Source organism: Myotis yumanensis, unplaced genomic scaffold, assembly GCF_028538775.1.
Source record: "Myotis yumanensis isolate MYYU_CA2020_CCGP unplaced genomic scaffold, mMyoYum1.0.hap1 SCAF_13, whole genome shotgun sequence".
Classification (NCBI taxonomy): Eukaryota; Metazoa; Chordata; class Mammalia; order Chiroptera; family Vespertilionidae; genus Myotis; species Myotis yumanensis.
The window spans coordinates 55,609,788-55,623,589 of NW_027223764.1; the positions used below are offsets into that span (position 1 = coordinate 55,609,788).

At 43.7% G+C, this 13,802-nt stretch overlaps 1 protein-coding gene across 2 annotated transcripts in view; it reads left to right on the plus strand.

Moving 5' to 3' along the window:
- Positions 1-14: 14 nt before the first annotated feature.
- PARG (poly(ADP-ribose) glycohydrolase) overlaps positions 15-13,802 on the plus strand; it is a 185,661-nt gene continuing 171,873 nt past the window's right edge. The window contains exons 1-4 of one of the 2 annotated variants that reach the window (XM_070433168.1): positions 15-213; positions 5,616-5,682; positions 8,776-9,759; positions 10,616-10,799. In XM_070433168.1, coding sequence (XP_070289269.1) covers positions 168-213; positions 5,616-5,682; positions 8,776-9,759; positions 10,616-10,799 — 1,281 coding nt within the window. In that variant the 5' untranslated portion in view covers positions 15-167. Of the gene's footprint in view, positions 214-234; positions 493-5,615; positions 5,683-8,775; positions 9,760-10,615; positions 10,800-13,802 lie in introns of those variants that run through there. The other variant, XM_070433167.1, reaches the window with a different exon arrangement.

Consider the following 13,802-nt stretch of genomic DNA (forward strand, 5'->3'; position numbering starts at 1 on the left):
TGACGGCAGTTTTCCGGTGGTGGGAAAGTGAGCGGAGCCCGAGTCGGGGCGGCGCATCCTGAGGCAGGCGGGTTCTCCGTGGAAGAGGGAAGGCAGGCGGCTGGGGAGGGCCTGGCTGGGGCAGCCGGCGGAGCAGCAGCTGCAGAAGCAGGCAGCGCAGAGAGGGGATGGTGCCCGGCGGCGCCGAGAAGGAGGCGCAGTCCGTCCCGCAGGGTTAGTGAACGAGGCTGTCCGCCCGGGCCGGCCGGGGACTGTGCGGTGCGGGTCCCAGCATGAGTTCGGGCCCCGCCTGTGAGCCCCGCATCAAGCGACCCCGCTGGGGCGCCTCTGAAACTTCTCCGCCGGCCGCCTCCGACGCCCGGAGCTTCCCCGGCGGGCAGAGGCGCGTCCTCGATCCCAAGGACGCTGCTGTGCAGTGCAGGGTCCCACCGTCCTCGCCAGGCGGCGTCCCGGGGTGGGCGGGACCGCACCGAGGCAGCACCACCTCGCTTGGTACGTGGGGAAATAAAGATCTTTGCCCTTCGCCTCGGCCCCAACCTCCTCTTGGTCTCCGTGAGGACCCAGGGACTCCAGTCACCCCTTCTGGTCTAGTGTGCACCGCTCCGAGGTCCCTTTACTGAGCCACGAAGGCCACCGGTGGGGAGATGGGGCCACATTTTTCCTGTCGTGGTGTGAGAAGTCCTGATGAGCCGTCACAGGGCGGAAAATGACAGGAGACTCCACCCGTTTGCTTTACTCGGGTTTGACGTGAGAAATTGTCTTAGGCTTTAAGGAGGTGTAATTGTGTATGTGAACCTTCAATCACTAGATTGAAAGAAACTACAACGCAACTTCCCTCAATTCAGATTCTGGCTCCAGGGGTGCAGAGCCGTTCGTTTTAGCCGGTGCTGTGCTCGACTCTGGCCTGCGGGGTTGAACCAGAGTCATTTGGCCTCTGTCTTCAGGCCCTAAAACTTGTCAGGAGAGAGAGACAGTTACATAATAAAGGGTAATGGGTGTTTTGATAGATGGCAGGAATCCCTAGTCCAGTCTGGGATCAAGGACAGTCTCCCAGAAGATGAGATGCTTACTCTGAGGCCTGAAGAATGAGGTGAAGAGGAAGTAAGCAGGCACTCCCCACAGGCAGCGGATGCATACTGTCAAGGGGGAGAGAGTAGTGAGAGAGGAGACCAAGAGCTAGGCCAAGACCAGATCATATTAGGACTTGCAGGGTTTTGCACTTTACAAGGCAAAGAGGGGCTAATAAAGGATTTTTGGTAAGGGAGTGGCTTGATCATGTATAATCTTTTTGGGGCTTGGGTTAAAGGTCCCCGTGCCTGGTGTGTGGAAAATGAATGGATTGAAGAAAGCAGAAGTGTAGGCCCAAGACTCATTAAAGGTTAATCTAGGTGGGAGATAAGATGGTTTTGTATTTAGCTGTGGGCAGTAGGGAAGGGGAGAAGTGGTTCCATTTAGGAGAGAATGCAGTGTGTGGGTTTGTACTCAGAAGGAGTATCTCTGCTGTAAATGAAGGTTTGGAAGTTTTTGGCATAAACATGATTGATGCTATGGAAGTTAGATCATAGAAAGCATGCAGAGGAAATAGAGGTGACCTAGGACAGAAACTTTCAGAAACTACCATTTAGAGTAGACTAAAGAGAAGCAGCCAGAGAAGTAGGGGGAGAGCCGGGCTTTTGTTGTGTCATGTAGGGAAGATAGCATTTCAAAAAGGAGGTCAGGCAGTCCTCTGGTGAGTGGTGTACACTTCAATCAGGATTTAGAGCAGCGTTTCTCAACCTGCGGGTCGCGACCCCTTAGGGGGTCGAACGACCCTTTCACAGGGGTCGCCTAAGACCATCGGAAAACATATATAATTACATATTGTTTTTGTGATTAATCGCTATGCTTTAATTATGTTCAATTTGTAACAATGAAATTGGGGGTCACCACAGCATGAGGAACTGTATTAAAGGGTCACGGCATTAGGAAGGTTGAGAACCACTGATTTAGAGGCAGTGGGGAGCAGACCTAAACTAAGTACTGAAGGATAAGCAGGATTTGCTGCATAAATCAAAGAGAGAACAAATTATACAGGCAGCGAGAACAGCATGTGCGGGAGGTGGTAGGACTGGAGCGCAGAATAACATTAGTGTCAGGTGACCTGGGAAAGGGGAGCAAGAGCTTATCACGGACAAACGAGTGCCATTTCAATGCATTTAGACTTTGTTCTCTGGTTAATGGGAAGCCACTAGAAAGCTTTTAAGAAGGGGGATATCAGTCGATTAATATTCTAGAAAAGGTTGCTTAGGCTGTGGTCTTTGGAATTTTCTAACTGTAACCCACAGTTTAAGTTTCACCTAGCACACAGAGTAAGAAATACATGTAACCTGGTAAATATGCCATATTTATAACAAACAAGTTTTTCATGAAATAATACTTATCCTTACTGTGTATGATGCATTCTTATGTTATCTGAATTATTTCATTAAAAATGTTGGTCATTTGTAGTTTATAAAACACAGAAGGTTAAGACTATAAACAGGAGACCAGTTGCAAGAAATAAATGCAGTTGCAGTTGTCCAATAAGTGATGTACCTATTTTTGTGATGTTCTTCTAATGTTGGTGCCGTTTTGAAGATGGAGGGGAAAGGATGGCTTTAAGATTTTGGATATAGATTTCAGAGGACTTGGTGAGGAGAGTATAGGGGAGAGGGAACTGAGAGTGGCCTTCAGGAATTGTATGAGTTACTGAGAAGCTAATATGCGGTCCCATTAACTTTATCCTATACTAGAGGCCCAGTGCATGAAATTCGTGCATGGGTAGGGTCCCTAGAGGCTGCAGGCTGCCGGCCGGGGCCTCCCTTCCCCCGGCTGCCTGCTGCCACTGCTGGCTGGGGGCGGGGAGTGGGGGGAGCCAATGCCCACCATGTTCCACGCCGCCCCCTGGTGGTCAGCGCACGTCTAACTCCTGGTTGGTAGAACTGCCCATGGGGATAATTTGTATATTAGCCTTTTATTATCCTACTGGTTACTATGATGTGCACTGACCACCAGGGGGCAGGTGCTCAATGCAGGAGCTGCCTCCTGGTGGTCAGTGCACTCCCACAGGGGGAGCACCGCTCAGCCAGAAGCCAGGCTCACAGCTGGCAAGCGCAGCAGAGATGGTGGGAGCCTCTCCCGCCTCCATGGCAGACAGACATCCCCCGAGGGCTCCCCCACTGGTAGAGGGCATAGACCAGGCAGAGGGGACACCCCCCCCCCCCCCCCCCAGTGCTTGAATTTCGTGCACTGGGCCTCTAGTTTACAGATAAAGGAGGAAAAGTTATTTGCAAGTGTTAGAGGGCAGGCAGTCCTCACTGGTTGGATTTTCTGATTTCCCGCAGAAGATGAACCAAATTAATACTTGGGCTATACTCTATGTGTGTAAATGTTTTCAGTATATCTGGCACAGGATGCCAGTTAACAAAGTGTTCAAAGTCTAAATCTATCAAAAACTGTTGTTTCAAATTTTGGAATTTTTTTATGAACTTGGTATTTAGAATTTTTATGTATAGTTATCCTAGGAGAAGTAGGCAGGATAAGGAAGTGGGTATTTTTTCAGTGTCTTTAAATTTTGTGTTATTTATTTTCCTGGGCATATTTCTTATATTGATTAAGATTTGTATATCTACATACAGTCAGAATCTAGCATGCCATTCATATTTTGATAGGGCCTGATTTGTCCAGTTGTGTTGCTATGGGAGCTCCCTTTTTCTGTCTGTTATAACTACCTAGTTTCTCTCCCACTCCACGGATGGTGCAAGTGGTTGAAGAGCCCTGCCCTTCAACTGCACTGGAACACTTCATAGTTTTTTATGAAATAATGTAGGCAGTATTTCGGTTCTACAGACTTGTCATTGTGGTACTGTTTCATGTGTATCATAGGAACCTAGCCATTGGATACCATATAATCCTTACATTTATGGAAAAAGATGTTTTAAATTCTACACTGACTCAAAAAGTGATTTTGTTTTGGGGGAACTCATTGCTGGTTTGTGATTTGAGGACTTTCTATACTTGCTGTATTTGATATAATGAAATTAAGCAGAGAAGGTGGAACTATAGAAAATGTCCCAGAATCAAGTGCTTCATCTCTTATTCCTTTCTGACTGAAACTAATCTTTTTCTGAAGCCTGATTTGCTGTACTTAAGTAAATCACTAAAGTAGTGATATTTAACATGAAATATTAAATATATATGTAATTACTTTTTTGAAAGAAACTATTTTGAAAAAGCTAAACATTTTTACTAGATAGACTGTTAGTATTCTGTGGAAGGTTCAAATTATGTGGCACTTAATTACAGTGATAAATAAGCTGTTGATTTTCATATATTTGGGACAGCATCTGTTTTGCTCATGTTGTATTTGAGGGCCATACGTAGATGAGAATGAGTCTGTGATTCAGTATGCCTAGATTCATTGCAGTTTAGACCAGTAGTTGAGACTGTTCAAGATTTTGTGTTTTTTATACTAAAATATTATATACATTTAATCTACATGAAGTACATTAACTTTTGAAAGCATGTTTATTTCTAATGCTTATATAAGTTGTGGTTTGCATTTATTTATGTTGCATCTCTCTCTACTGAGCTACTTTTGCTACTGTCTGCCCGTCTTTTCTGTCTAGTTATCTCATTGGCAACTCAAATTTAGTATGTTCAGAATTGACCTAATTATATTTTCCCCCTAAATCCAGACCCCCCCATTTCTATTTAATGCTGTCCCATCTTTTAAGTCTGTTACGCTTAAAACTTAGTGTCACCTTTGATTTCTATGATTATGAAGTCTGTAATGACTCATTTCTCAACTTTTGCTCTCTATTCTCACAAGGATTAGTCTGGTCCTTGGCAGTAGTTCTCCAAACTAGTTGATCATCTAAATCACTTTTTGGAAAAAATACAGATTCTAGCTCCCCTCATGCCTCCATCATCACGCATACAGGCTCTGATTCAGTACGTGTGATGTGGCTCTGGGATCCACTTATTAGCAGCCTCCCAGTGATTCAGATGGGTTCGGGATCCACTGACCTAGATCAGTAGTTTTCTTGCTGGTTTCTACCAATGAGGTTTCTTCTTGCCCCTTCAGGTTTGCCTTCTAGGCTACATGTGTCATGCATTACTGGGACTTCCTTGTTTTGAATTCTGGAATTACAGCTCTGAGTGTGACTTTTGGCACTTTTTTTTTGTAATCCCAAGAGAGATACTATTCATTTGCATGTTTACAGGTAAGGAATCTGAGACACAGAGAAAGGACCCTTCATAAAGTCACATAGGAATCCTGTGGGAGAGCCAGGATTTGATTCCAGGTGGTCTGATTCTAGAGCCTATACTCTTATTCATTAGGCCATACCAACTCTTTTAGAGGCTGGTTGCTTTCTCCTCTATGACAAATGTATTTATATTTATGTTCCTGTATTATTTCCCATTGCTTGAGTGTGAAAGGATTGATTGATCTTTTCAACCCACAGAACCTAGCATAATGCCTTACATGTGTATATGCTGTTATAAGTATTTTCTCTTTGAAGGTATGTATTCATATACATTGATGTTTTATACTAAAATGTTATATACATTTAATGTGGTTTTTTTTTTAACAGTTTTCAAACAAAAAACTATTACCAGTTGGATGGACACTAAAGGAATCAAGACAGCTGAATCAGAAAGGTACAGAAGCATATGTATATAGAGAAATGAATGGCATGATATATGGATGTTTTATCTTCTTGCTATTTTCTCTCCTTGCTTTCTCAGTTTTTGAAATCCACATTTATTCATTTTCAGTTTATAAATAGTTTTTAGAGTCTCTTATATACTTTATATTGTCCTATATACTTGAGATACAGAGGTGAAGTAGAAATAATTTTCTTTAAGATACTTGTAATGGTGATAACAGATACCAAAACACATGATTACAGTAATCTTCACTTAATGTTTCAATAGGTTTCACATCTTTAAGTGAAATGACATATAATGAAACCAGTTTTGCTGTAGGCTAAATGATAGAAACAGGAGTTAAGTTCCTATTGCATCTTATCAACATTATAACAAAACTAGAGGCCAGTGCATGAATTCGTGCATGGGTGGGGTATGGCCACCCCGGCCCCAATCAGGGCAGATCGGGGCCGGGCCTGTTGGGAGGAGGAGACAGCGAGAGGTTGCCTGGTCGGCCTGCCCTGATGGGGGCCTGATCATGGTCGGGCTGGCTGTGGGGAGGGGCTTAGGGTGGTTGGCTGGCAGGCCCTGCCCCTGATTGGGGTGGGGCGAGCCGATTGGGGGGTCAGTAGCCGGGGGAGGGGCAGTGGGAGATTGGCCGGCTGGTCCTGGGGTGGGGCCGGGCAGGAGGAGGGGCTGCAGGAGGTTGGCTAGCTGGCCCCGCCCACTATTGGGATGGGGAGCAACCAGGGGTGGGGCCAGCCAGAGGGAGGGGCTGCGGGCTGATGGGGGTAATGGGGGCCCATTGGGGGTAGGGCTGGCCGGGGAGAGGGGCTGCAGGAGGTTGGCCGGCCAGCCTGCCCGCCCCCTATTGGGGTAGAAGGGGCCGATCAGGGGCAGGGCTGGCCCGGGGGAAGGGCTGTTGGGAGGTTTGGCCTGCCTCCCCACCCTCAATCGGGGTGGGAGAGGCTGATCAGGGGCAGTGCCGGACAGGGGGAAGGGCTGCGGAAGGTTGGCCCCACCCCCTTATTGGCGGGTTTGCTGGCTGCAGTGGCATCATAGCGACCAGTCATTCTGGTCGTTACGCCATTCAGGTCTCTGGCTTTTTATATATAGACTAGAGGCCCGGTGCACAAAAATTTGTGCCCTCGGTGGGGGGGGGGAGGGGGGGGTCCCTCAGCCCGGCCTGTGCCCTCTCGCAGTCTGGGACCCCTCGGGAGATAACGACCTGCTGGCTTAGGCCTGCTCCCGGGTGGCAGAGGGCACGCCCAATCCCTAGGTGCAGCCCCTGGTCGGGCTCAGAGCAGGGCTGATTGGGGAGTTGGGGCGCCACCCCGTCATGCACAGAGCAGGGCGGATTGGGAGGTTGCGATGCCACCCTCAGTCACGCTCAGGGTGGGGCCGATTGGGGGGTTGGGGCACCGCCCCCTGTCACACTCAAGGCAGGGTCGATGGGGAGGTTGTGGCGCCACCCCTTGTCACGCACAGAGCAGGGCCCATCAGGGGTGTTGGGGCTCTGTACCCTGTCACGCACAGAGCAGGGCCAATCAGGGAGTTGGGCGCTGCCCCCTGTCATGCACAGAGCAGGGCCCATCAGGGGTTTGGGGAGTCCCCCCTGTCACGCACAGAGCAGGGCCGATCAGGGGGTTGAGGAGCTCCCCTCTGTCACTCACAGAGTAGGGCCGTTAGGGGAGTTAGGGCACCACCCCCTGTCACACACAGAGCAGGGCGGATCAGGGGGTTGGAGCGCCACCCTCTATCACCCATAGAGCAGGGCCAATCAGGGGGTTGGGGCGCTGCCACTGTCACACTCAGGGCAGAGCTGATGGGGAGGTTATGGCTCTACCCTGTCACACACAGAGCAGGGCCTGTGTGTGTGTGTTGGGGCGGTTCGGGCGCCTTCCCCTGTCACACACAGAGCAGGACCGATCAGGAGGTTGGGACGCCGCACCCTGTCACACACAGAGTCACAGGGCGATCAGGGGGTTTGGGCGCTGCCCCCTGTCACGCTGATCCGGTGCTAGGAGGCCTCGTGGCTCCGCTGATCCCAGTGCTGGGAGGCATATTACCCTTTTACTATATAGGATAGAGGCCTGGGGGCCGGCTGGTTTGCCCTGAAGGGTGTCCTGGATCAGGGTGGGGGTCCCCACTGGGGTGCCTGGCCAGCCTGGATGAGGGGATGATGGCTGTTTGCAGCTGGTCACACACCCTTAGGGTGGGGGTCCCCACTAGGGTGCCTGGCCAGTCTGGGTGAGGGGCTGAGGGCTGCTTTCAGGCTGATGATTGACTGAAGCTTCCAACTGTTCCTTTTTTTCTTTCTTTTTTTTTATTCTGGGCCAGCTTTAGCTCTGGCTCTAGCTCTGAGGCTTCCGCTGCTGAAAGCTGGTATCTGGTTTGTTTGCGTTCTATAATCGAAACAATGTATAACTCCAGCTCTGAGATCCCGGCGGCTGAAAGCTGGTTTCTGGGGTTTTGTTTAGCTTCTATATTTGTTACAATGTTTCAAACTGCCAGGTCAGAGGCCGGCAGCGGCAGGCGGGGAACTTTGGAGTCCTCCGTCACTGGAGCGAGCAAGCCTCCCTGTTCGCTTCAGTGCATGGCTGCCGGCCGCCATCTTGGCTGGCAGTTAATTTGCATATCGCCCCGATTAGCCAATGGGAAGGGTAGCAGAGTGACACCAATTTGGTGTTTCTCTTTTATTAGTGTAGATATATGACATTGGATGAAACAATGTTATTGAAGGACCTGCTATATTACTTAGTGTGATAAATGCAGTAGTAAAGGTATAAACAAGGTACAGTGGTAGTAAGAATGTAAAACAAACAATCCACTTTACCTTTAGGAAAGACTGCACAGGAAGTGACGTTTATTGCTTCATTCTGGGAGGTATTTACTAGGCACATAGTTGGGGAAAGGGCATTATAGGCATATATGCAAAGACATGGAGTCATGAAAGAGAATGCTGTGTGCTTAGATAATCACAAGTAGTTTAATTATTGCTGTGATGTTGGAATGTGGTTGGGTAAGTGGTTTCTTTGCATCATAAGTTCTTTCTGTTCTAATGTAAGTTCTGTTTTGTCATTAGTTCTTTCTATTTTCTTATAGTTTGCGTAGTAAAGAAAACAACAATACAAGAGTAGAATCCATGATGAGTTCTGTACAAAAAGATAACTTTTATCAACATAACATGGAAAAATTAGAAAATGTTTCTCAGCGAAGTATTGATAAATCACCAGTTGAAAAAAGTACACAGTATTTGAACCAGCAGCAGACTGCAGCTATGTGTAAGTGGCAAAATGAAGGAAAACACACTGAGCAACTTTTGGAAGGTGAACCTCCAACAGTAACTCTGGTATCAGAACAGTTCAGTAATGCTAACGTTGATCAGTCACCTCAAAATGATGATTACAGTGACACATATAGTGAGGAAAGTAGAGATAATCAACAGTTTTTTATACCTGTAAAGCTTGCAAATGCAAAGCAGACTACAGAAGATGAACAGGCCAGAGAAGCCAGAAGCCACCAGAAGTGCAGAAAGTCTTGCCACCTTGTGGAAGACTGTGCAGATTGTCAACAGGAAGAGGTAGATGTAGTGCCTGAGAGTCCCTTGTCAGACATTGGCTCAGAGGATGTCAGTACTGGACTGAAAAATGCCAACAAATTGAGTAGGCAGGAAAGTAGCCTAGGAAATTCTCCTCCATTTGAGAAAGAAAGTGAACTCGAGTCACCAATGGATGTAGATAATTCCAAAAATAGTTGTCAGGACTCAGAAGCAGATGAAGAAACGAGTCCAGGATTTGATGAACAAGAAGATAGCAGTTCCACCCAAAGAGCAAATAAACCTTCAAAGTTCCAAGCCAAAGAAGCTGACACTGAATTGAGGAAACAGTCATCTGCTAAGGGAGGTGAAATTCGATTACATTTCCAGTTTGAAGGAGAAAGTTGTGCTGGAATGAACGATTTAAGTGCCAGACTGCCTGGAAGTACTTCTAGCCTGAATGTAGAATGCAGAAATTCCAAGCAACATGGGAAAAAGGGTTCTAAAATCACAGATCATTTCGTGAGAATGCCTAAAGCAGAGGACAAAAGGTAATTTTTTTCTATCAGAAGTATCTCCAATAGTGTAATGCATTTTGTAATTTTTTAAAAGGGAGTTTAGCAAAGATACAGTTTACACTGAAGCAAAGAAACAGTTGTGTTTCTTGCTATCCGTTTATGCTAATTTGAACCTAGACTCCAAATTTTAAATTCTAAAAAGGCCAGAAACAGAAAAGAAGATGTAAATAAGTATTGTTAATCAATTTTTTAGTTTAATGAACTTCCTTTTGAAGTTAATGTGAATTATCAAGACATAAAAATATTTGATTGATAGCAGCTACTGTTCATTTAGCCGTTCCCTAGGTCATAGTATATTGCAGTTTCTCTAATGCTCTGACAGGCATGCAGGTGGTATTGTACTCACTTAAAAAATGAGAAAACTGAAATTTGGGTTAGAGAATTCACTGAAATTATGTAATTTGTGGGTCTTAACACTGAGATTTATATCCCAGGCTGTCTAATTAAAAAAATATATATATTGAAAGTTACGTTTTTGTAAATATTCCTTATGGAATCTTAAAGCCCACTCTCTATTATTTCTGTGATTTATTTTTCCTATCAAAGTTCACTTCATGGAAGATTACTGGCAGTGTCCATATTCTTACGTGTTCCTTTCTTCAGAAAGTGATTTACTTGTGTTTGGGAATTTCTTCCACAAACTAGTGAAACTGAACTCTTGGGTTTTACTATAACTTTTATTGGTTTTTTTATTTTTCTTAATTACCAAGGAGAAAGACAAGCTTTTCACATTTAAAACAGTAACATTCTAGGTAAGATTTGTATTGTGTATCTAAGTGAATTTAAACAGTAAGTAGTTCGTGACTGTATACATTTGTTCTGACCTTAGAAAAGAACAATGTGAAATCAAACATCAAAGGACAGACAGGAGGATCCCTAAATACGTTCCACCTCACCTTTCTCCAGATAAGAAATGGCTTGGAACTCCCATTGAGGAGATGAGAAGAATGCCTAAGTGTGGGACCCAACTGCCTCTCTTGAGACCATCTGCCAATCACACAGTAACTGTTCGAGTAGGTATTACCTCTCACCTATAAAGAGAGAAGATTCCAAGTCTTGATTTCTTGTGATACTTACTCATGTATAAAACAGACCAAGGCATAAGAAAGTGATTCTCTTTTGTGCATATAAAGTACTGAGAAGTCTATAGAATGTAGAAATATAATGATAGCTTAATATGGCACTTAACAAATCTGTAAGATGAATCATTGTCAACTGATGAGAAAATTGAAATGTTTTCTATTTTTAAGAAAATTTATTGATTCTTTTTAACAACAAATATTTAGTTGACAGTATTTATTGAGCAGCTACTACATGTTAGGTACTGGGTTACTTCCTAAAATTCAAAGTTATGGTTCAGTATCTTCAAATTATTCTTCAGTTTTCCTCTCTTTTCTGAGCTTTAGCTTCTTCTAACATCTCCATCATTGTTCCACAGGTATCGCAAACTCAGTATGTTTAAAACCAACCTCATGCCCTAGTTGGTTTGGCTCAGTGGATAGAGCATTGGCCTGCGGACTGAAGGGTCCCAGGTTCGATTCCGGTCAAGGGCACATGCCAGGGTTGTGGGCTTGATCCCCAGTAGGGGGCATGCAGGAGGCAGCTGATCAATGATTCTCTCTCATTGTTGATGTTTCTATCTCTCTTTCCCTCTCCCTTCCTCTCTGTAATCAATAAAGATATATATTTTCAGAAAATAAAATAAAAAAATAAAACCAACCTCATTTTAAAAATTATGGTTAAATATACATAATATAAAATTTACCATTTTAAAATGTATGTTTCATTGGCATTTAGAACATTCACAGTGTTATACAACCATTACCACTATCCATTTTCAGAAATTTTTCATCATCCCACACTAACCTTGGTACCTACTAAATAATAACATCCCATTCCTTGCAAGTCCTTGGTAACCTCTTTTATACGTTCTGTGATTTTTAAAAAAAATATATTTTTATTGATTTCAGAGAGGAAGGGAGAGGGAGCAAGAGATAGAAACATCTCTGATGGTAGAGATTCACTGATCAGCTGCCTCCTGCACGCCCCACATTGGGGATCGAGCCTGAAACCTGGGCATGTGCCCTGAACGGGAATCGAACCCTACATGACCTCTTGGTTCATAAGTTGATGTTCAACCACTGAGCCATGCTGGCCAGGCCTGTGAGTTCTTTTTAAAAAAATAACACATTTTTATTTAAGTATATAAAATTGACCCATTTTTAAGTCATCAATTCAGTAATACTTAGTGAATTTACTTAGTTAGTCATCACCATAATCCAATTTCTATCTATTGGAAGATTTCTATCACTAATTGGGCAATTTTAAATAGTCATCTCAGTTATTAGTCAGTTTCTGTTACTAGATTTTATAGGAACTACTTTTTAAAAATCCTTTTTATGGTACAACTTAGTCTAGATGTGATTAAATAAAGTACATAATTCGTTAGCATGGTTAGAGGTGGAAGCAATGTTTAGCAGGGTGGTGGGGTTTGAGCTGAGCTCAAAAAGATGAGCAGAAATTTCTTAGGTGGAGTTAGTAAGGCAAGAAAATCTCAAATACCAGTAGATACATAACCTTTATAATAAAAGGATGTGTAGTTGAAAAAGATTTGTTTTAGGAATGGAAAACAATTGGTTTACTAGAGTTTAGAATTTGTCTGGGAAATGATGGAGGAAAAGACTTGAAAAGTGTACTGGGTTCATATCATAGAGGGCTTCAGGTGCCTGGAACTGTACTTGACTCGGTAGATGATAGAAATCATTACTAGTAAACTGCTTGTGCCGGCAGTTGGGTTGTAACAAGATTAATCAAACAGCTGTACATAAAAAAACAATAGAAGTGAGGCTGCATTGGAAACAGGTAAAATTCATAGGAGATGAAAAGTAAGGAGATAGTAATTATCAAATTGTGCTGCATTGATGTGGTTCAGGGGTTCTTTTGAAATTTGAAGTTTTTTTTGTTTTTAATTTGAATATTAATATTAACACACGTTTTTATTTTTTTAGTTTTTATTATTTTTTTATTGTTGACAGTATTACAGATGTTTCCCATTTTCTCCCCGTTTATCTCCCTCTGCCCAGCCCCTGCCCCCCTAACCCCTGTCTCCACCACCCTATTGTCCATGTTCATGGGCTATGTATGTAAGTATGTAATTTCTTTGGTTTATCTCTCCTCCTTCCCCCACCACCACATTGAGGTATGTGAGTCTGTTCCATGCCTCCATGCTCAGCTCTTACTTTGTTGGTCAGTCAGTCATTTTGTTCATTGGATTCCACAAATAAGTGAGAACATGTGATGTTTGTCTTTCTCAGATTGGCTTATTTCACTTAGCATAATAGTCTCTAGGTCCATCCATGCTGTCCCAAAGGATAAGAGATCCCTCTTTTTTTTTTTTTTTTTAACAGCTCATAGTATTCCATTGTGTAAATGTCCCACAGCTTTTTTATCTATTCATCTACTGATGGATACTTAGGCTGATTCTAAATCTTAGCTATTGTAAATAATGCTGCTATAAACATAGGGTGCATATATGCTTCCTTATTGGTGTTTCAGGGTTTTTAGGATATATTTCCAGAAGTGGATCATTGAGTCCAGTGGAGTTTCATTTTTAATTTTTCGAGGAAAACCCATACTGATTTCCATGGTAGTTGCACCAATTGCCACCAGCAGTGGACTTGTTCCCTTTTCTTCACATCTTTGCCAACACTTGTTTGTGGATTTATTGATGGTAGCCATTCTGACAGGTGTGTAGTTTTAATTTTAATTTCTCTGATGATTAGTGACTTGGAGTATTTTTTCATATGTCTCTTGGCCATTTGTCCTCTTTGGAGAAGTGTTTTTGCCTGTTTTTTAATTGGATTGTTTGTGAGTTGTATGAGTTTATATATTTGGAGATTAACTGCTTATCAGATGTATCATTGGCAAATATGTTCTCTCATACAGTGGGTTCCCTTCCAATTTTTTTAAAAATTTTTTTAAATTTTATTTTTTTAAATTAAATCTTTATTGTTCAG